A 23,300-nucleotide genomic window follows, 5' to 3' on the forward strand; every position below is an offset into this window, starting at 1 on the left:
ACATATTGCAGTGACAGTGACACAGAATGCTGGAATAAATGTGAGATAAACATGTGGAAGTTTCTAGATCACACAAGAAGCCTTTCCATGACAACCCTACACAACACCTGCACACGAGAGGCGGGGCCAGAGCGTCAGTGTTCAGCCAATCAAACCGCTCAAAGCTGGTCACGTGCGCACTCTGCGTGGGGTTTCGTTCGCTAGTAACCGCAGCGCGTCCTTCAGAAGCGCAGCGCGATGTTCGGCAGCCTCCGCAGACAGCTCCGCGACGAGCCCTTCTTTGCGTGAGTCTCTAAACAAACTGCAGAAATCTCAAAACATAGCCTTATTAAACTAGCTTTATAACATACCAGTGTATGCGCTATTTGTAAATGACCTTTAGTGAGTTATTTTTCAAAATGTTCTGATTCAAAGCATATCATAAGGTTTTCTTTAATTTGTATTTCATTTTATTCTGTGGTATTTATTTTATTTTATATTATTTTTATTATTATTATTATTAATTTGTTTGTGTTAACCGACATCTCATACGCAAATGTCTGTTAAATTAACATGAAATATATGAAGTAAAAACATATGCCTACTTGAAACTTATTAACAATTGAAACGATTTCACATATTAACATCTAATCTCTACAAATGGTATATATTTTCGAACATGTACATGTATATTCATCCTAAAACCCATAGATGCATGTTGATATTATGTGTTATAAGTAATTATAAACACAGAGACGTTTTCTTTTTAAATTAGATAAACAAAACACAAAGATTTTTATATATATTTTGAGTTTTAGTAAAATTGAGAATGTACATTTGTGAAAATTATATATCGATTTAAAGGTAACATATATGAGAATTTCACACTTGAGAGCAATATGTCATATATTACATTAAGTCTTCAACACTGTTTGCTATGTTATTAGTGCAATAAATAAATCTAATTTATTGTTATTGCATTTATTGATTTATGTTCACTTGGTGTGTTACTGCACAAGCTCTTAATCATGTCCATGTAGACTCACACATGTCTCCCTGCAGCACAGAAGCAGTCATAAGCAGCCCAGGTATATTTGTAGCAATAGACAACAATACATTGTATGGGTCACAATTATACATTTCTCTTTTATTAGGATATTAAGTTAAGATCATGTTCCATGAAGATATTTTGTAAGTTTCCTACCGTAAATATATCAAAACTTAATTTGTGATTAGTAATATGCATTGCTAAGAACTTTATTTGAACAACTTTAAATACAAAAACTAATCAGCTTTCACTCAATATTTAGATTTTTTTGCTCCCTCAGATTCCAGATTTTCAAATAGTTGTATCTCAGACAAATATTGTCCTCCTAACAAACCACACATCAATGGAGAGATTATAAATATTATTCAGCTTTCAGATTATGTTTTTTTTTGGTCCAGGGTCACATATAAAGTATTGGGCCGCTTCATGCATGAGTGTCAGCTTTCACTCCGAGTCTTCTCACTGTATCGTCACTAAGTGTAGAGATGGATGCACTGGTCACTTGTGTAGTTTCACAACTCATCTGAAACAGAATCACTGGTTGAGAAGCACTGTCACAACATTAGAGCTATATTACAAACACAATAATGTTTGTTATCCATCTGTTGTTTTCTGATCTTCTCTTTAGCGAGCCGTTCCAGCAGCATCAGGAGCGCATGCAGCAGGATGATGGGGGGTTCTCTGACCCCTTCGGTCAGTGCTTCTTGCCCAGCATCACAGACGGCCGTCACCGGGGTCACAGAGCCATGGCTCAGCCCAACACTGACCCGAACGACTGCAGCAGCCGAGTGAGTGTTTCCAATGCAAGCTGCTTACTCTTCTCTCAGACTGTGTTGTTGTGTATCCTCACTGACCCTGGAGCGGTTAAATACTATACACGGTTTACCCCCGTCTAGATGACTATCATAGTATCACAGGCCTCTCTCCAATCACACATGCCTTCCACACAACTTCTTCACTGGCCCAGTTTCCCAGTAAGCAAGGTTCACGCAGGACATTAGGCAGCTGGGTAACTGTAGGTCGTGTTATAGCGCAGTGAACTGCTCCATATCAAGCTCTTTATTTGATGGAGTATTTTCAGAAAACAGGCTTTGTTCTACTGACACAGATCTGACACTCAGACGTCTTTCTGGATGTTACACAAGTTAGGTTTAGGGGATTGTTCAAGTTACTAACTTTTAATACAATAGTGCTGGGCTGGTAATGCTTGAATTAACAAACACTGCTACCAAGAAAAGTCTTGATAAAAGGCTGAATTATGATTATTTTCTAATGTTACCCAGTGAACATTAAGCACTTCCATATGGCAGGAATTAATTAATATTTTGGGCAAAATATACTTTTAAATGCTTTTAACAAAATATATAAATTTAAGAAAATAAAAATATAATCTGTATATTATAAATATATTCTGTAAATATATTCTTAAACATATTTTGGCAAATATATTTTTTGCTTTATGGGCTGGATATTTTACTAATGTGTTAGTATTACAGTATAGTATAAGTGATGAAAATCAGCATTATTAAAGTAAATACCGTGATGTAGAGAAACTGTAAGGATTTGGGTTGCAGTCGATAGACAACAAAGATCATCATTAAAAAAACAACAATAACATCACAAAAAAACCATCTCCTCAGCACCACCAGAAAGAAATATTTTATTTATCATAAGAGGATTTTTAACTCAGTCAGTGAGCTTGAGCTGCGGCTGATCTGAAGTGATATCAGTTCCACTGATTATAAAGGGAGTGTTGCTCGATTAACCTATTCATAATTTGAATAAAAGTATTATTTTTCATGCAAAGTTTTAGAAGCGATGATCTGAAATTGCAGTGTCTGACATAGTGATAACTACAGCAATGATGGGCTAAACTCACTCGGCAGTACACTTGAGACAGTCAGAAACCACTGGAAGACTGTCTGAATATTTCAGGATCATGGCTATAGGCAGAACAAATCAATGACTATGGCATTTCCCTTTTGGTTGCTTAGTTCACATGGTCATCATCATTTGATCATTAAAAAATACTTACACGTTTGGCAATGTTGCGCAGCAGCAAGATTATGAGTCACATGGGCGTTTAGTAACAGAGTCACCTGAGAAATGTGCTGGGCTGCTGGTGCTGGGATTATTCCCAGAACTGTGTCCTCTTCCGAGAGCTCTCCTGTGTGTCTCATTTTTCCCCGTGGGTCTGTTCAATCATTCTTCTGTGATAGCATGCAGCATAAATGGGTCGTGACCTCAGGTCTGTCTCTTCCCGACACAACCCACCCAAAATAGCATACGTGACCCATCCTCCGGCGGGTTAAAAATACACGGTGAGCAGATAGCTGAGCCCTGCTCTCCAGGGAATTTATTAGCTTGAGGAGTGATGATGGGTTTAAACGGCTCGACCGTAAGAAGCCGCTGAGGCAGTGCTGCCCTAAACCTTCAGAGAAACTTCTTCATTATTAGACGCCATAAGGTGACAGCTATCTATTTTGGGAGTCATTTAGAGCTCGCAGCACCAAGAGTTTCTGAAACAGACGAAGGTTTTTGGCAGGAATATGTTGTTTAGATTTCATTTTGTTCCTGTGTTTCAGTGCTTCTCTGTAGTTCCAGTCCTGATTCCTGCTTGTTGTCTCCATGGTTTGTAATTAGTTGCACCTGTTCACTATTTAGTTCCCTGTGTGGCCCTTGTGTACTATATATGTAGCCCTGTGTTTTCAGTTAGTCTTTCAGTTCTCATCAAGTTCTAGTTGTGTTTTCACACTTATCTCTATGTTTAAATAAAGACTTTGAACTTGTTGGCTTTACCTCCATGTCTTCTTCATGCATTTTTTTACCATTGTATTCCCATTTGTCCATATAGATGCCACAGATGAATCTCATGAAAACTGTAAAAAAAAAAAAAAAAAATCAAGAATGCAAAAAAACTTTATATTTTGAAGTTATATTTTATGACATTTTTCTCCTTTGACAGTTAATAACTACCCTCCCCCAAAACGTTAGCAAATTTAATTCTCATTACTATAATGCAAAAATAAATAATCAATCAATCAATCAATCATAATGATTATTTAAACAGTTTTGTAATTCTAAATCATAGTAGTATCATTCTGGCCAATAAAAACAAGTGGCTGACAACATAGATAACTTTGTGTAAATATTCTTATACTTTTCAAAAGAGTATTTATTGCAGAAATTATGTACTCGAATATAAAATAATATACTTTGAAATGTGAACTATGTTTTTGGACACTTAAGTGCATGCGCTTAAATTAAAATGCATTTTTGTTAAATGCAAATGGAACTTAAGAGTGCTTTTTGACACACCTAGAAATTCTACAGTATTTTGTCTTTGAAATATAGTTAAAGTACTGCTTACTATACTGACCAGCATTTATGGTGACTTATATAAATGATATATTTTAATGTCATTTTGTTTGAAACGCGCGTCTCTGTCATATACATGTAAATTTACAGTCGTGAAAGTGGCCTTTTATATCAGTAATATTATTTTATTTTTTTAAGAACGGTTTTTAACACTATCAAGTGAGAACAAAATCACATTCATAAGAAAGAAAAGCTTCTTCTACCATGAAGCTATTATGTTATAGTTTATTTAAATGTATAAGAAAAAATAATTTAACAACGGTAACAGGTTAACCATTTTCTGCTTTACTTTAAACGTTTTTAAATACCTTTATTGCAGTTCACTTCAGCAGTCCTGGTGTGCCAAATGCATTTTTAAATGAACAAATGTTCCTGTAGTCTTTCAAATATTATTTCATTAATTAATTAGGCTATACAAACTCCATGTATAAAAAGTTTGGAAACACACTGATGTGTAATTCGTCACACTACAGGACACCGCTGAACACGTTTAATAGTTCAGTTTCTCCCACGCATCTCAGGGTCTAGATGCTGTAATCTCCAGTGCTCTGAATTGCCTGATGCCTCATGCACTTGCATATAAAGGTACTGAATGTGTGTGATAAATGTCAACAGGAGCTGGATTTCTTTAGCAATCCTTTCGCTATGATGGACAGCATGAGGAACAGGATGGAGGCGATGCATCGAAATTTTGTAAGTCTGACATCTTAAATAGTGTCAGTCAGTTTATATGCTTCATCTTCCTCGATCAGTCCTGCACGCAAGGAGTTTTTAAATGGGTTTTTATAATGAGCTGTTTTCATAGTTATCAGTAGTTACAGCAGTTGTAAGCAATTCAGTGATTCTGATTGCTAAAAGATTACTTGTGTTCAATAAAGTTGCACTTATCACAAATAAACTTTGTTGTGAAACCAGTGTTGCCAACTTAGCAACTTTTCAGAGTACCCTAGTAACTTTCTCCCAAAAGCAACAAATTTAGCTCATTTATTTGGCAACTTTAGACAATACACAGGCACCACATTTTCCATCCAAACTACACAAATAGAGGAAACCACAGATGCCTAGCATTACACACATCACGTGAATTGAGTTAGCTTCTGTTTGCAACTGTTAAAATACATTACTAATTGAATGTTAATTAATTTATGATCATATCGTAAGCTTGAAATATTCATTGTTGTTAATTTAAATTGATGATGCACAGCTGCCTGTTAACAAACAAGCATCACCACTCCACTTATTAGGTAACCAGAACGTGCCTTTATTTCTTTCAGACGTCTAACAAGAAGATCTGATTGAGAATTAACTCAGGTTTTAGAGATGTTGATTTATTGTTTCCTTTGAGTAACCATGTGTAGAGATCGGGTGCGTTTTGCTTTATAGTTGGGTTCTTGACGCACCTTGATTTCTAGTCTTAGTTTTATTTTATGATGGGGATGGGCGTTGTACCATGTGTTTTTTTTGAAGAACAACCATGTTTTGTTATAAACTCAAAAAACACCCAGGATAAAACTGATCCGTATGGGTTTGTTAGAACAAGCAAATTGGGGGATTGTGAATCAGATCAATTCTGGAGCATTTTCACAAAACTTATACCTAAACTATGTGTTCTATAGTGACTACTCTCTCTGTTAAGTTACTACATCACAGTTGATTACAAAATAAGCCATTCCAAAGTCAGTGGTAGATGGTTCTTTTCCTTCCCCTTTCTTTCCCATACCATCACTTTCTAATCCAGTATACTATTAAAAGACATTTTTCCAAACAGCAGTTTTTTGTTTTCTAATGTGGTGTGTTTATTTCGGTTCACGACTCGTACAACCACACAGACATCCTAATCATAATATGACCGACTCCCCACATGGTTAAACCGAAAAAAACAAAAACATGGCTGGCACATGCATAGCTGTTATATTTTTACGTACAAAACCCATCCATTGTCTTTCCCCATCATGCCTCTGGCTCAATTGTTGTTTTTGATGGTTTTTTTTTTTTTTTTTTTTTCACTATGGTCACCATTGTTGAGGTTCATATGCTGATTTTTGATGTCCTGTGTGTGACTAAGTGACTCCCCCGAAAACCAAACTGTTTGGAAAGTTCTTTATACTATTAAACATGATTAAATCATAATTTACAAAATAATCCACGAACACATACTGGCTTCCTTAGAATCAACTTTTTACTCTGTCTATAATTCATCCCAGCCAAAAAATTAATTCTACGTACACCCACACTATTTCATCAAAGATGGTTGACCACCTAAACAGTTCAATAATCATCGAGTATACCTGATCCCTATATGCAGTATAACACAACAATCTATATCTAGTTAAACAGAATTAGGTAAAAAAAAAAAATGCTAAAACACCATGAATGCACTGTTATTTGCTTTGGATAAAGCCACAGCTTCCTTCTAAGGAGTGTAGGTGTGTGTGTGTACTAAACACCTGATGAATATATGTTTCTTATCCTGCCCCCCCCTCCCCCCCCCTCCGTTTGCCCCCACCACCCCCCTCTGGGCTTTACTTGGAAAGTTACAACAACTGGTACAACAATCACGCGGTCAAGCAGCACCAACTAAAGGCAACCCGAATTCTCTAACAAAACCTGGGTACTTTCAAAATGACACAATAAAATCAACGCAACAATATCTATCAACAATCTCCTTAGTTAATAAAAGTACGCTCACAAGATCAGATCTATCTGTGAGACTCTGACAGAAACTACGCGGCAATACTCTCTTCTGACCTCCTGGGTATTAATAAGTGGAAGCTGGTGATAATTCGGCTGTTTTTGTGGGGTTTTGTTTTAAACAAAACCAGATCAATGGAGGCGATGCATCGAAATTTTGTAAGTCTGACCTCTTAAATAGTGTCACAGGCAGTTTAGAATGCGTCATCTTCCTCGATCAGGTCCTGCACGCAAGGAGTTTATTAAATGGGTTTGTTTATAATGAGCTGTTCTCAAAGTTATCCGTAGGTACAGCCAGTTGTAAGCAACTTCAGGGATTTGATTGCTAAAAGATATTACTTGTGTTCAATAAGTTGCACTTATCCAAATAAAACTTTGTTGTGAAACCAGTGTTGCCAACTTTAGCAACTTTTTCAGAGTACCCTAGTACTTTCTCCTCCCAAAAGCAACAAATGTTAGCGCAATTTATTTGGCAACTTATTAGACACTACAAAGGCCCACGTTTTCCATCCAAACTACACAAATAGAGGAAAAACCACAGATGCTTAGTCATTACACACATCACGCGTGAAATTGAGTTAGCTTCTGTTTGCAACTGTTTAATTTTATAAATAATAATTGAATAATTGTTAATTTATGATGCACATCGTTAGTAGCTTGTACCTGTGATTGTTGATCAGTTAGTACACTGTTAAAAAAATAATAATAATGGAAAAGATACTAGTAATTTTCCAGGACATTATCCATTGTAAATATATAACCCAAAACCACATTGCGTAATTTAAAATGCAGGTAAAAAAACAAAAAAACATATTAACAGAAGATTGTCCACTATTACAAAATAATCATAATAACAAACAACTAATAAAACACTTAAAGCATAATTGTTGAGAATGTGTAGTTTTACTAGTTTACTAAAATACTCAAATTGTAAGCATTCAAAAAATGTGTAAGTGTTCAATAATTCAGTGTAGTGTATTTAAAAATCAGTTTATTTTTAAAAATTATATTATGCATATCATTTTTTTAAAACAAATCTAATTTAACATATATAAGATTTTTTGCTGAGATTTGATGTTTGTGACACAATTTTAACGTCATTTAGCAACTTCTAGCAACACATCGACCTTCCTGAAACTCCTGAGTGCTCGACTGAATCAGAGAGTCTGTTTCTTGCAGGAGAACATGCTGTCAGACCCCAACAGCCACTCGTTTTCCTCTTCCTCTGTCATGATGTACTCTAAAGCGGGAGATGAGCCGGCCAAAGTCTTCCAGGCCTCTTCCAGACCGCGCTGTGCTCCTGGAGGAGTGAGTCTGCTCCCTAACACTCCCACATCAGCACCTCCCGCGGAGCAGTGTCATGATGGTGTTTGGTGGTGTGTCTAGATAAAGGAGACCAGGAGGAGTCTGAAGGACTCTGAGAGCGGACTGCAGAAGATGTCGCATAGGCCATCCCCATCCAGGACAGAGGCCACGTTCATCGAGAGAAGAGAACAGGAAAACCGGGGAGAAGAGCTCAAGCTCAACCAGGACTTTCCAGAAACATGGATGAAAGTGAGGAGGCATTTAAAGAGTTTCTCCTGGTTGATGTGAACACTCAGTTGCATGCAGCTTTTCTTTCTATTAACTATGTTTTGCTTAGTCAAACGCTATTTTATTTCTTTAGGGCAATTGCTGATCAGTTTTTGAACAAATTCTGACAGCCATAAATTAACTCTTTCCTGCCATTGACGAGTTTTTACGGCTTTCGGTGTTTTCACTGTTATACACTCGGGGGCGCTATTACACATCTTCTGAGCGAACTGCATAATGGTTATGGAGTAAAATATTTGATTCCAGGAAGTGGTTTATGGTTGTGCAAGCTTTGGAGGTGTTGATTGAAGCGATTTAACTGGATTTATGCTTTGAATAATCATACTGAATGAATTATCCAGATGTAGTTTTTTTTTGATAAAAATTTTGATTTTGTGTTGATAGAAAAAAAAGCTTTAAGCTAGAACAAAACTGATTTTTTTGTTTAAAAGTAGAGGCTTTGATCTTTATTTTGGTGTATTGCATATTAGATATTCATACAGCAAAAGACTACTGCAGGCCATCAAATATTAGTGAAAATCATCAAAATTGCTCGCTGTCTCATAAAACTTTTTTAAAAAAAATGGCGGGGACGGAAAGAGTTAAAACAAACTGATAGTTCTAAGCAACCATGGCCCGCATTCACAAAACATCTTAACGCTAAAAGTAGCTCATAACTCGCCAATTTAGGAAAAAAAATCATGAATAATGGGTGTGTCAGTCCTAAATTTAGGACTCCTACATTCTTGCTCTAAGAGTATTTCACAGAGTGTTTTAACACTAAGACTCGCTCCTAAATCTGTGAAAGGTAAGGAGTAGTGAAGAGGACTCCTAAGACACAAATCATATCCTAAAATAGCCGCTGCTGGTAATCTGCTTCGGAACATAAACATTTTCTGAATATTTGATGATAATGAGCTTTTATAAACTATCACCTTGGTTTTGGAGGTTATTCCCAACTTTAAATTCTCCTTTTGATTATGTCCTGTTCTCATTAATCAGCTGGACAAGCAGTACCAGCTGTTCTTGTGTCCAGTTGGTTCTCTTTTACGTCTGCATGTCTTACTATCAGCCGTGATTACTTCTACTCTGTTAATTAAAAGGCTGTTTATATGCATATCCCCTAATTGTTTTACGCAGAAGCAAACATGTAAGAGGCTGACAATTAGCTGAACATATACTTGTTCAATTAGTGACACTTAAGGCCCATTCACATCAAGAACGATAACTATAAAGATAATCTATTCTAAGCACACTGCAGTCTGCACAATGGCTTTAAAATTCTCGAGCTCGTTACAGCAGGATGGATTCTGATTGGCTGTCAGTGTTTTTCATCATTCGTCAGCAGGAAAAAAAATTGAATCACAATGATATCGTTCCTCTGTATCGTTATAGTTAGTTGTGGTGTGAACTATGCTGTTCTTTAATACATCTGAGAACGATTTTTGAGGAACTATATCTTTATCGTTATGTTTATAAAGTTTATCATGCTTGGTGTGAACTGGCCTTTAGTCTGCATTTTTAAAGTCCTTTATTTGAATGGTGGCAAGTTAACATTTTTTATTTTTAAACCTTTATTGTATATGGCAACATAACATTGCACTCTACATTATTCTATGAATAAATCTCTGACAGACTATCAGCCAATCCACTGTGTGCATAGTTAATAAGCGTTGATGACATCATCCATATCAGTGCGCTCAGCCCCACCCCCTTACTCTTAGCTTAAGACTTCTGTCTATTCCTTAGTAAAAAGTTTGTCATCAGCAGCTTTGTGAATAGGTTTTAAGAGAAAAAACTCTACTTGCTCTTTAGGAGAAAACTCTTAATAGTAAGATAAAATGTTTTTGTGAATACAGGTCCTGATTTTTCACCTTGCAGACAATTGACAAACATGCCCTAAATTACATACATTACGACGAGGCCACTGTGGGCCCAAAAAAAGCATCTATTTTCCCAGGCTGGAAATTAAGTCCAGTGTATAGTACAAAAGCTTTTCTATATCTCCTGAGTTGGACTGTTTTGTTCTGGGACAGTGAGCAGCCTCTTAACAACCATCTCGTCAAGTCCTCTGACGAGCGAGGCTGTTTCTGACGCTGTGTTTCGTCTTCGCAGCGGAGGCCCAAGTCCTTCGATGAGGAGTGGCAGAGACAGGTGTCCCGATTCCAGGCTTCTGCGCCCATGTCCCGCCTGGAAGCACCGAGACACCGAGCGGGTCACCGAGCAGCCATCACAGCACCACGAGACACTCACAGGTCAGCCCACAGAAAAACCAGAAATTACTGAATATATCAGAAATATGCAACAACAACAAAAAAATAATGCTACTGGTGTACAAAGTCCATAAAATCAGGCTCTTTGGATGCAGGATTTCTTCATTTGTCAAAAGAAACTCATAAATGCAAGGCCTAAAATGTAGTGAAAAACTGCCTTTGCGTTCTGAGTTTTTGTCTATTAAATATATTTCAAAACATACAAAAAATGTATTTGCTTAAATATGTTTTAAAATATTTTAACTAGTGCTGTCAAACCGATTAATCGTGATTAATCACATCCAAAATAAGAGTTTGTTTACATACTATACCCAGGTGTACGGTGTATATTTATTAGGTATATATAAATACACACATGCATGTATATATTTTAGAAAAATGTTGTTTATATATTAAATATTTATATATAATATAAATTATATGAATGTAAATATATACACATGTAAATATTTGTAAAATATAAACTGTATGTATTTATGCATAATAAATATACACAGCACACACATTACGTGAAAACTTTTATTTTGAATGTGATTTATGGCGATTAATCATTTGACAGCACTAATATATTTTGTACTAATATTTTTTTATACCTTTTTTGTGTTTCAAAAAAATAAAAAATAGTTTGTCTCTTTAAAATAAAAAATAATAATAACAATAATAATAAAAGCCCAAAGTATGCTACAATTAGATTGTAAAAATGTATTTTCTTACACCTTAAATACATTTTGAAATGTACTTTGATATATGAAGCTTGAAATTAAATATACTGACATACAGTGCACAGCATAAATGAGTACACCCCTCTGAATAAATATAGATGTATTTTCTTAATGATCACTAATATAATTTTAAATATTACTAAATTGAAATGTATTAAACATATACTTAATAAAAACAACAACATTTATGCCAATATTTTCTGTAAAATAAGTAAATTAGCCAATCTTGTTTAAATGAAGGATTGCAGAAATGAGTAAACCCTAGATTTTAATCAGAAAATGTATACATATTCTAGTACTTTTGTATGTCCTCCAGAACTTAAAGTATACTGCTTCTTGGCACTGAGTGCACAAGTTCATGACTAATTTTCACATCTGTCCTGTTTAAACTCCTGAAGGATGACCTCGCCCTAAAATGCTCTGGTCTTTAACGGGGAGTGCTGCTCAGCTCGTCTCTACAGAAGCCCCCACAGCTGCTCAACAGCGTTTAATATCGAGTCAAATACATGTCCACTGAAGGACCAAAGTCTGAGTATGATTCAGTGGACTATATAACACTCTTAAAATGTCAGGAAATTACTTGTCTTTAAAGGTTTTGGTTCAATATACTGACCTGTTGATCAAAAATTGCCTTAAACCTATACTTTATTTATTTATTTTTTTTATTTAGTAACTTTCAGGAGGGTGTACTCATTTTTTGCAACACAGTATTTTATCACTTTGATAATACAATCTTATTTTTCTGAATAAATTTTGGCATTCTTCTTTGGTAAACTGAGCAAGCAATTGATAAATCTCCAAAGAACCCTAACATGTCCCCTAAGTAAAGCGTAATTGCTGAATTTGTTTAGTTTTAGAGGGGGTGTACTCATTTATGCTGTGCACTGTATATAAAAAATAGTATTTATAAGAAAATGGAGATTTAATGTAAATATACAGAAAAAAATGTTGTTTATATATTAAATATATTTATATATAATATAATCTATATGAATATAAAGATATAAACATATGTAAATATTTTCAAAAATATAACTTTATGTATGTATTTATGCATAATAAATTATACCCGAGCACACATTATGTAAACTTTTGTTTTGAATGCGTTTTTATCCATCACGATTAATCATTCGACAGCCACTAATTTAAACGTAAATATGTTTTGTTTTTTTTTTGTATCCTTTTTTTGTTAAAAAAAAAAAATAAAGAAAAGTTTGTCTGTAACATGTGAAAACACATTGTAAATAAAAAAAATAATAATAATAATAATAAAGTCCAAAAGTATGCTACAATTAGATTTTATAAATGTATTTTCTTGCACCTTAAATACATTTCGAAATTGTACTGGTGGTATATGAGCTTGAAATTAAATATATGGGCATATATAAAAAAAATTTATTTATTTCTTTTAAACGTAGATTTAATGTAAATATAAATAAAAATAAAAAACATCCTTCCAAACAAACTTCCTAATTAGGAAAAAAAAAAAAAAAAAAAAAAAAAAATAAATATATATATATATATATATATAATATATATATATATATATATATATAATTTTTTTTTGATTAAATATTTTGCATGGGTTTCATTAGATTGTTCAGTTTTTGGAATGAATGCTGCGAGAAATGCGAGAAATCCTTCATGTGCATCTTTAACTACGGCCATGCTGCTTTACTCTTAACAATCTTGACAAGACAGTAACAGTAATGCATGGCCTCTAGATAACTTACTAATATTAAATAACAGACACAATATTTGCGGTTCATGCAGGAGTCATCCTGAGGCTGTGGCTTGCATGTAGTCAGTGTTGTTTAAATAACCAGCTGATCCATAGTACACAACGTCAGCACTCCATTCATGTCAAAGGTCACATTTAAAGAGAATATAGGGTTGCACTGAAATGAGTTCAGTCCTGTGTTAATATGATAATGTTTGTTTCTTTATTATTGTGTGTTCACAGAAAGGAAACGACAACAGCAGCCGCAGGAAATCAAACCCATTATAATGAGCTCCACATTAAAGGCTCTGGCAAGAAGAAGCACTAAAGCTCGTTCACAATCTTGAAAACTCTTGACAGGAATCAGCTCGCTGGTGTTTTTATACCGCAGTTTCCTCGTACTGTATCATTACGCATGTTTCCCACCGCAGACGTGAGCAGCGCTCTACAGAGAACTTTTATTTCTAGGTCACTGGGGAGTGTTTCTTTTAATGCTGACTATTAGTTTTTAAAACTGATTATCAGTAGTGGGTCACTGACAGACTGTTTAATTGTGCACAATAGACTGTATTCATATCGTCACCTGTAGTGTGTGTAGTTTCTTCTTCTCCATGTAAGATCATACTGATTTTATCCTCATCAGTGCACTGTCACTTTAAGAGCGTGTGATCATCATTGGCTTCTGCTGTCTTCTGTTAACACGCTTCGCTGAACACAAAGCCTGTGGTGTGAAAACAGGCCTCACTTCCATAACAAGTAAGTTGTTTTCCCCGTTACTGTGTTTCGACATCCTCAGTCTTTGTTTTTCCATATGTTTGAATGAAATAAACAGGAATGGTGTCAGGTCTGTGATGCATCTCACACTCATTTCAGGACGAACAGGTTTGAGTGTGTTAGGGTTTGCTGCCGCTAAATTTGCAATGAATGTTGCAGTTACACTTTACATTTACCATTAAAACCCCTAAATACACAATTAAACCACCAAATTTACAATTAACGCCACTACATTTGTAATGAATGTTGCAGTTACACTTTACATTTTGCATGGCACCCTGCTTTTTCTGCAGAAGTTTATTTCTGCTACAAAAGATGTGCTACTGCCCTCTACAGGTCACTGAAAGTACTGCATCTTATGAGTTTTGCCCTTCCTTACTCAAACTTGTCAACAAGGCTACTTTACGTGAATACGAGCTCCTTAAGTCGTTGTGAAACACAGGTGTTTATTTTAATAATTATAAAAGTTTTGTGAATATAGTATTTTTTTCATGTCATTACCATCATTAAACATAATAAAAAAATAAGAAAAAAAATAAAAATTTTGAAAAATGATATTTTATTCATATGTTATGCTATGGTTTCAGTAATGAGGTTCAACCAGCTCTGAGTTAAAACCTGAACTCTGAGTTCACTTACTCTGAGACGGGAGACTTCAGAACAGCTGAATGTGTAAGTTCAGTCAAAATATGCTGTTATTCATTCAAAATATTGGGGAAAAAAGAGAACTTCAATGCAGAGATGATGTTTACATCACAACTGAAACCAAGCCCATTCACACAGAATGCACTTCTTTTAAAGATAGTCGTGTTTTATTTTATTGCTTTAGTAATCGTTTGCCCGATGCGCCCTCTTGTGGCCTCAGGAGAGAAGCCAAAAGCCCCCCAACAGAAATTATGCCTTTTAAGTACAAAATTCGGATTTCGTTTTCCAGCCATTTTGACAGCGCTAGTAAGAGTGGTGGGTTTTCTGCAGCAGCTGTGTTTGTCTGTCTTTATTGCTGCGGCGCAGGGTTAGTTCGGGGGTTTTGGTGTCGTGAGGGCATCTGGGCTGCCACTCACGGTCTGCAGGACCCTGACGCCTCTGTCTGGAGACCAGGACGCCAGCAGCTTCCACTGAACGATCTCCTGCAGAACACACACCACATACTTTCAACACACAAACACACACACACACACACACAGAGAGACAGAGACACACACACACGGACACACACACACAAACACACACACACACACAAACACACACACACACCACACACACACACACACACAGACCACACAAACACACACATACACACACGCTCCAGGCGATGAGTTGTGTTTGTGTGTTTACCTGTGAGGGGAGGTCATGAAGAAGAACCCACAAACTCCAACATCAGCTGCTTCTCGCTCGACTCCTGAGACACATGACCGTGTTCTTCAGTATACGACTCATAACCTCAGCACCATAATTCAGATCACATACAAGCATATAATCACACTTATACTCACACTAATATTTCCCACATGCTGAAATAATAGTAAAGTGATAAACTCTGAAATAACACAAAAACATGACACAAACCTTCAATCAGGTGCATCATGGGATGCTTTTAGACACTAGTGAAGGACGAGCATGAGCACTTCATGATAGAAAACTGAAACTATTTAATTAAAAAAAAAATTGTTTCTTAAAAAAACAACTAAAACAAAAATTATATATATATATATATTATAATACAGTACAGGTCAAAAGTTTGGAAACCATTACTATTTTTAATGTTTTTGAAAAGAAGTCTCTTCTGCTCATCAAGCCTGCATTTATGATCAATAATACAGAAAAAACAGTAATATTGTGAAAGATTATTTACAACTTAAATAATTGTTTTTAAATTTATTATACTTTAAATTATCATTTATTTCTGTGATGCAAAGCTTGAATTTTTTAGATCATTATCACATGATCCTTTAGAAAATCATTTCTAATATGAGCGATTCATTATCAAAGTTGGAAAAAAGAAGTTTATAATTTAATAAAAAAATAAAAAAAAAAATATATATATATATATAAATAAAAACTTAAATTCTGTTAAAAAAAAGATTAAAAGAAGTTTATAAAGAAGCTATGTTTTTAAATATACAATATTTTGTAATAACAATATACACTACTGGTCAGTAATTTTTTTTCTTTCTTTTTTTTTTAATAAAATCAATACTTTTATTCAGCAAGGATGTGTTAAATTGATAAAAAGGATACCGTAAAGAAATATATTATTAGAAAATTTTTTTTTTTTTTTTTTGAATTAAATGCAAGTTCTTTTTAACCTTTATTCATCAAATATATTAGACCCGCAGAACGTTTCCAACAGACACTAATAATAACGGGTCAGAATATTAGAATGATTTTCTAAATGATATGATGTGAGTAGACTGGATGTTACAGGTGACACTGAAGGCTGGAGTAATGATGCTGAAAATTCAGCTTGCATCACAGGAAATAAATTATTTTTTTTAAAAAATAGTCTGTCAAATAGAAAACTATTATTTGTAAGTTGTAATAATATTTCACAATATTACTGTTTTTTCTGTATTTTTGATCAAATAACATGCAGGCTTGATGAGCAGAAGAAACTTCTTTCAAAAAACATTAAAAATAATAGTAATGTTTCCAAACTTTAATGACCTGTACTGTATAATGTATATATATTATATATATATATATAATACTAGCAACACTTCTCACTTGATTTACTAAAATAACTAAAATGCACCAATACTACATTTCTCTGCTGATACAGATTATTCAATTATCCTAAAATGTTTAAATGAGGAGGACATGCGCTCATCAGTTTATTAGATCGTGCGTGAGGTCCTTAAAGAGACAGCAGCCTAAAATAACCTGCTGCTGTCTTTCAGTATACAGAGAAGACTACCCAGTGCTTTTTTACAGTTGAATAGATTATACGTTACTGTTAATTTAATTTGTATCTCACTGTTTGTTCTATTGATTTAAGACGTCTGTCAGAGCGTCTGCACTGAACCTGCTGTGTGACGCTGGCCACCTGAGCCATGTTGAACTCTGTGTTCTCACTGGACTCTCGGAGCATGATGAAGGACGCGGCCACACGAGCCAAGCGCCAGAACGGCTGCATCTCCTCGCTCACGTTACCGTAGCTGTCTGCACACACCACAGAGAGAGAGAGAGGCCGCTGCAGTGCATTGTGGGACTGTGGCATGAGGTGGTGCAGGTTCTGTTAGTGTTGCTCGCACCTGGTATGTGTTGTGCGGAGACGGCGCTCTCCGGTGCGATGTATTTCTGGTTAGAAAGCGTGGTCCTGTGCTGTGCTGTTGATCTGCTGCAGGGCCTCGCACAGCGCAGCTGCACGTCAGGAGAACTGCGCTCACGTCCCGGGGAACATCACCTCCGCCGAGCACCGCAGCGCCGGGCCCTGACACACGACAACAACACACGCAATCCAACAGACTTTCCAGTTCCAGAACCAGACACATCAAGGGTTAGTTCACCCCAAAATTAATATTCTCTCATTAAGCACTCTAAAGATTGGCTACACTTGCGATCAGAAGCCTAAAAAGCGAAGTATCATATTTGTGATAAGCTAAACGTTGCAAGAGCGTGTCAGCACCAACATGAACAAACATTTTAATTTAACAGATCATTAAAGTACTGGGATAAAAGTTTATAGTTTGGATATAAACTCTGATGTGTAGGGTCGCGATTAAAATAGAGTAAATCACCTTTTGAAAGTAATTTGACGCTTCAAATAAAGATTTATCTGTTACATTGTTACACCAGTAGGTGGCGAAAAGGAGCTGTTAAAAATGTGTTTGTCTTTGAATCATTCAAGAGATTCGTTCAAAAACACTGATTCATTCAGTTATGAAACAAGGACATTTTAAGCGAGTCATTGAATATTTTTTTTTATAAATCACATGTGATTTTGTTTAGTTATCTAATGTTTTTTCTTCAGAATCATGAGAACCACAACTTCCATTAAAAAAAAAAGAATCATGCAGCTCTATTTTGCTCACAAACAGCTCTTAAAGAGTCTTGTTTTGTTTTATATACGTGTTAATATGTGAGGCACTTTCAGTGTAAGGAACTGCTGCTCTAAAAAGACTGAAATAAATCATTTAAAATCATACGGTTACGCTACAAATGAGAAACAAACTGAATGAGCTTTACATGTTCTGTCATGCTCTATTTTTATCCATCAGGAAATTAATGCATCACTTTTCTTAATGTGACACTGGTGTCACAAAAATATCTGTATTTTCAGGAATGTCTCTAAAGCTGGGAAAAGTACATTATTTGTTAAGCGAAAATGATGGAAAGCACTTAATTAGTTAATAATGGAATATTTAATTTTATTATTTATATGGCCTTAAGTAGTAGCTTCTTTAGAATAAAGTACTAGTACTTAAAGAATAAGCACTAGAAGCTAATGAACAGCACTACAGTAAGTGACCCTGGAGCAACAAAACAGTCATAAGTAGCACAGGTATATTTTTTGAATTTCTGATTAGTAATATGCATTGCTAAAGAACTTCATATGGAACAACTTTAAAGATGATTTTCTCAAACTTCACAAGAAAAAGAATAAATGAATGACCCGGTTTTGTGCTCCAAAAAAAAAAAAAAAAAAAAAAAAAAAAAAAAAAAAACAAAGAGTACTAGTAGTGTGACAGATACTAGTCGGTTTTTCGGATTAAATGTTAAAACAGCCTGCCATGAATGCTGCTTAAGCTTGTGTTTAGTATCAGTACTAGGTGCTCAGTAAACTAGTGCTCTACAGTGGTGACTGGTCGGAGTCGGTGGATTAAGAGCACATTAGTGATGGATATGAAGAAGCGTACCGCGCTGCCACTGGCCCAGTCCGGTTTCACGGAGAAGTCCAGGCTGTACTTGCCGGCCTCCCGCAGTCCACAATCCTGTCAACACAAGGGTTAGCGGGGCGTCAGCAAACACAACGGGTCTCACAGCTGCGGTCTAGCTCTGAGTCTGCAACAGACAGGTTTGAGGGCCGGACCTCCGCGGCTGGCCTTGTGCACCTCCTGCAGGGCGAACAGTCTGTGGGGCGAGCCGTGGCGCGCTGTTGAGCTGATGCAGGGGCCACCGTAGCCGCCCGCCGGGGAGCGCCGGGTAGTGCGTGGGCTCCAGGTCTCCGCTGCTCGCCATGTCCTCCGGCGTCTGGGGGTCCGAGCACAAACACACACCAGCAGTTTTGAAACTTTATCACCAGCAGTTATGAAACAAACCGTGTGCACAACACATGATCAGCTGAACAAACAGAAGATGAAGAAAGCCAGGGATCTTTAGCTGTTAGAGCCACAGACACTGAGACGCTTCCACTTCCTGTTTTTCGTGCAAAGCCCCGCCCGCTTAAAGAGGACACTGCAGTTGTCTGCTACAACACTCCACATGATTATAAAGCTAAAAATGACCCATCTCTGTAGTTACTGAAGGTTTGTTACTTTGTCAGTCAGAGAACGGTCATTTCAACCAAAGTCTATCTATCTATACATAATACATATTAATTAACTAGTAAATTAAGTTACATTTAAATATATCTTCACTGAAACACTTTAAAGGGATAGTTCAAACAAAAAAATGTAAATTTTCTCATCTTCATGTCGTTCCCAACCTGTGAATTGTCTTTCTTCTTGTTAAAAACAAAAGAATACATTTTGTAAGTATATATATATTATATATATATATATATATATATATATATATTATATATATATATATACACACATACACACACACACGCGCACACGCGCGCGTATATAAACCACAATTGACCCTTTTGACTGGTTCATTTTTTTCCCCATAATTTTTAACCATTAAATATAGCCATTCAACATTGCATTATAATTGAGATCTATCAATCTTAATTTTTATTAGACTTTAAAAAAGAACTTCTAATTTAAGTGAACTTAAAGCAATCTTCACATAAACCCGTTATAATAAATGTCATATTTACCCTGTGCACTTCAGCAATAAGGAAATATACAGAAATTGTGCACAAAGTTATCAAAACAACTAAATTAAATATAGATGAATCCTAAAGCTTACAAAAAGTGTACTGATTTCCTCTCTTTTCTTTTGTTCTTTGAGGAACAGACATCACAGCAGCTGGTTATGAGGTTATTTGGCTGCTGTTACTTTAAGAGCTGCCGCTGCTGAACATGACACGGATCTGACACGCATGCTCGTAGTTTCATTCGCACTTTAATATGAAATGACATAGGCTACAGCGTGTGTTCTTAAAAAGGTTCTGCGTCTAAATAAGTGCAATTCTTGTCAAGAAAAAAGGGACAGAAGCAGCAGTTGTGAATGGGGTGGCCAACCCTAGCTCCACCCCTGTGTTTAATATTTTTAATGCTGTTAAACTGGAAAACATTATCACCTGCGTTAATGCACTAATTTTGACGGTAATATTTAATATTTTATATCACCAACAAAATAATGTTAAATACATGAATATATGATGTGTATTGTCCAGCACTTATGCAGATGCTGCAGGTTTGACTTCACTCATAAGAAGCAGTCTGGAGACTTGGGTCAGTATAAATCCAGCATTAAGATGCTTTCAACTAAAATACAGTACATAATCCATAATAACACTTCCTCCAGTGAAGAAGTGTTCTGGTGTGAATCAGGAGAGAAATCTGCACAGATCAAGCAGCGTTTAAACAGCTCTAAACAAATATGTGGCTGGATTTAAAAAAGGAGATGCACTTTTTCACTGGAGGAAGAGTAATTATGGATTATAGACTCTATGTATTTGAGTTAAAAACGTCTTAATGCTGGGTTTGTTTCAGGTTTTGTCTTCTCCAGATGTTCACTGATGGACTGGAGTGCTGTGGATTACTTGTGGATTATTGTGAATGTTTTTATCAGCTGTTTGGACTCTCATTCTGACGGCCACCCATTCACTGCAGAGCATCCATTGCTGAGACACTGATGCAGTGCTACATTTCTACAAATCTGATGAAGAAACACACTCATCCTGATCTTGAATGTCCTCAGGGCGTGCACATTTTTTTGTGCCTGCAAACTTATAACACAGAACTTTCAAAATGTTACTATAGGCCCTCAGCCTCATGTCTGGTTTCTTATGTGGAGCGCACCAGTTTCGTCTTGATCATCTTCTGGCTGAACTCTGGCTTTTAGTTTGAGTATTTTCTATCACTGATGAAGTGTGTGTGTGTTTCTGTCTGCAGGGTTTCAGGGAAGCGTGTGAGAAGGGTCCTCTGACGGGGGACACAAGATATCTGGAGTGCGGTTCATCCTGGAGGACGGAGCTCATCACACTGGTGGAGGAGATCTCCTTTCATCCCGGCAGGAGAGGAGGGCGCTCTCAGACAGGGTATGAATTAGCAGATCGTTCTCTCGCTCTCTCTGACGTCCCTGACCAGAGCTTCACCTGAGTGTCCTGTGGTCTTCAGCCACTGAGAAGTCCAGCGTGGTGATTGTGGAGCCGGTCATGTCTGTGGAGATCGTGGCCCCTAATGAGTTCCAGGGGGCCGTTATTGAAGGGGGTCAACCGTTGTCACGGGGTCATCAGGGGACAGGGCAGAGGGCTATTTCCACACTCTACGCTGATGTGAATCACTTCAATCACACTACAGACACTGATCAGAGCTCATGAGACACCAGAGAAACGGCTCAATCTCACCCGGGCAAGTCAGATCACCCCAAAATCAAAGATGTATATATAAATATATACAGTACTACATAATTCTGGTAACACTTAAATATAGAAACCAATTAACAAAATAAACTATAACACTTAAATATAGAAACCAATTCTCACTATTAACTAGTTTTTTTGTTTTTATTAGAAAAAAAAATCTCTCTCTCTCTATATATATATATATATATTTGAAAATATTAAATATTTATACCACAGTATTATTTATTTATGTTATGTTATGTATGGTTTGGGGGAATGTTTTATTTTTATTATTATTATTTGTATTTTTTTAGTTACAGAATATTGCAAATAGAATGAATGAATGAATAAATAAAGCCAAAACATCCAGATGCATTGTACAGTAGTAACGTGGAATGTGATTTTGTGTGTGTGTGTTGTGTGTGTGTGTGTGTATGTGTGTTGTTGTTGTGTGTATGTGTGTATATATATATATATATATATATGTAGTGCAGTATACAGTATATACAAGTCTTTGACGTTGGGGTGAAATATGACTTTCAGATCTTTTATTGAGATGAGATCTGTTACTATGTTCCTATTTCATCTGCTGTTTCTGTGGTTCATATCCTGCAGGTCCTGTGTGAGATTAAAAATATACATATATGATTTATGATCATATAGGACATAATGGACAGCGTAATGTCTGTGGAGTTTGGATTCTCGACAGAGCTGCGTTCCTCCACTGAGCGCTCCTCCACTGAGGTAAGACTCCAGCAATCAGCCTCATATACGAGACCAGATCAAAATACACTCTCTCATGAGTTCCTGCTCTTACTGTGCATGATTCATCTGTGAGTGTTGTTCTATGAGAAAAAAGAAAAAAGACCTCAACTGTCTTTGTAATGTTTCTTCAGATTGTTTCATGTTGACGTAAGTGTCAGAGCGAGCTCAGGGTCTCATTCCTGTGTGTGTGTGTGTGTGTGTGTGTGTGTGTTCAGGGTAAAGGTAACAGTACACCATGTGGAGTACAGCAGAATATCATCCCTCCGTACAGGAAGAGCTCATCAACAAGCACTTGGAGGAAACAGGGACAGCTGCCCGCCAAGAAGAGCAAATGGAAAAACTGATGCGCCACACACTCCAGCTCTTCTCAAGGACTTTTCCTGACAATGTTTATCACAGGCCGAGACGTCCAGCCTGAAAAGTCAGCAGAGATCGGCTTTGACTCTGACTCGACGGGTTTGGTTGTGCACCTCTGTGAATGTGTTAGTAACGCAAATGTCCAGTGTACAATATTTCATTTTAAAAACTGAGAGGAAATATGTAACATTGGGTAACAGACAATGCCTAGTTTTCCAGAAACCGGGTTCTGCCACTTACCCGGGGTTAGTAACAGATAAACAGATAACATTAACTCTTGTTCCCAAAGACTGAGGTAACTCTCAGGGTGTGTAAGACAGCAGCTTATTCCTTCAACTTT

General features: G+C 36.3%; 1 protein-coding gene and 1 pseudogene across 1 annotated transcript; one reads left to right on the forward strand and one right to left on the reverse strand.

Annotated features, from left to right (window-relative positions):
* Positions 1-202: 202 nt before the first annotated feature.
* Positions 203-10,954, forward strand: LOC122144531 (myeloid leukemia factor 1-like). The gene is given in 7 exon segments (XM_042755494.1): positions 203-284; positions 1,656-1,815; positions 5,021-5,098; positions 8,276-8,404; positions 8,483-8,536; positions 8,539-8,656; positions 10,788-10,954. Coding segments are annotated over 7 exon segments (753 nt in total). The 5' UTR covers positions 203-237.
* A 3,745-nt stretch (positions 10,955-14,699) lies between these two features.
* On the reverse strand, positions 14,700-17,648 carry LOC122144535 (annotated as a pseudogene).
* Between the last annotated feature and the right edge of the window lie 5,652 nt (positions 17,649-23,300).

Source organism: Cyprinus carpio, unplaced genomic scaffold (genome assembly GCF_018340385.1).
Source record: "Cyprinus carpio isolate SPL01 unplaced genomic scaffold, ASM1834038v1 S000006712, whole genome shotgun sequence".
NCBI classification, from domain to species: Eukaryota; Metazoa; Chordata; class Actinopteri; order Cypriniformes; family Cyprinidae; genus Cyprinus; species Cyprinus carpio.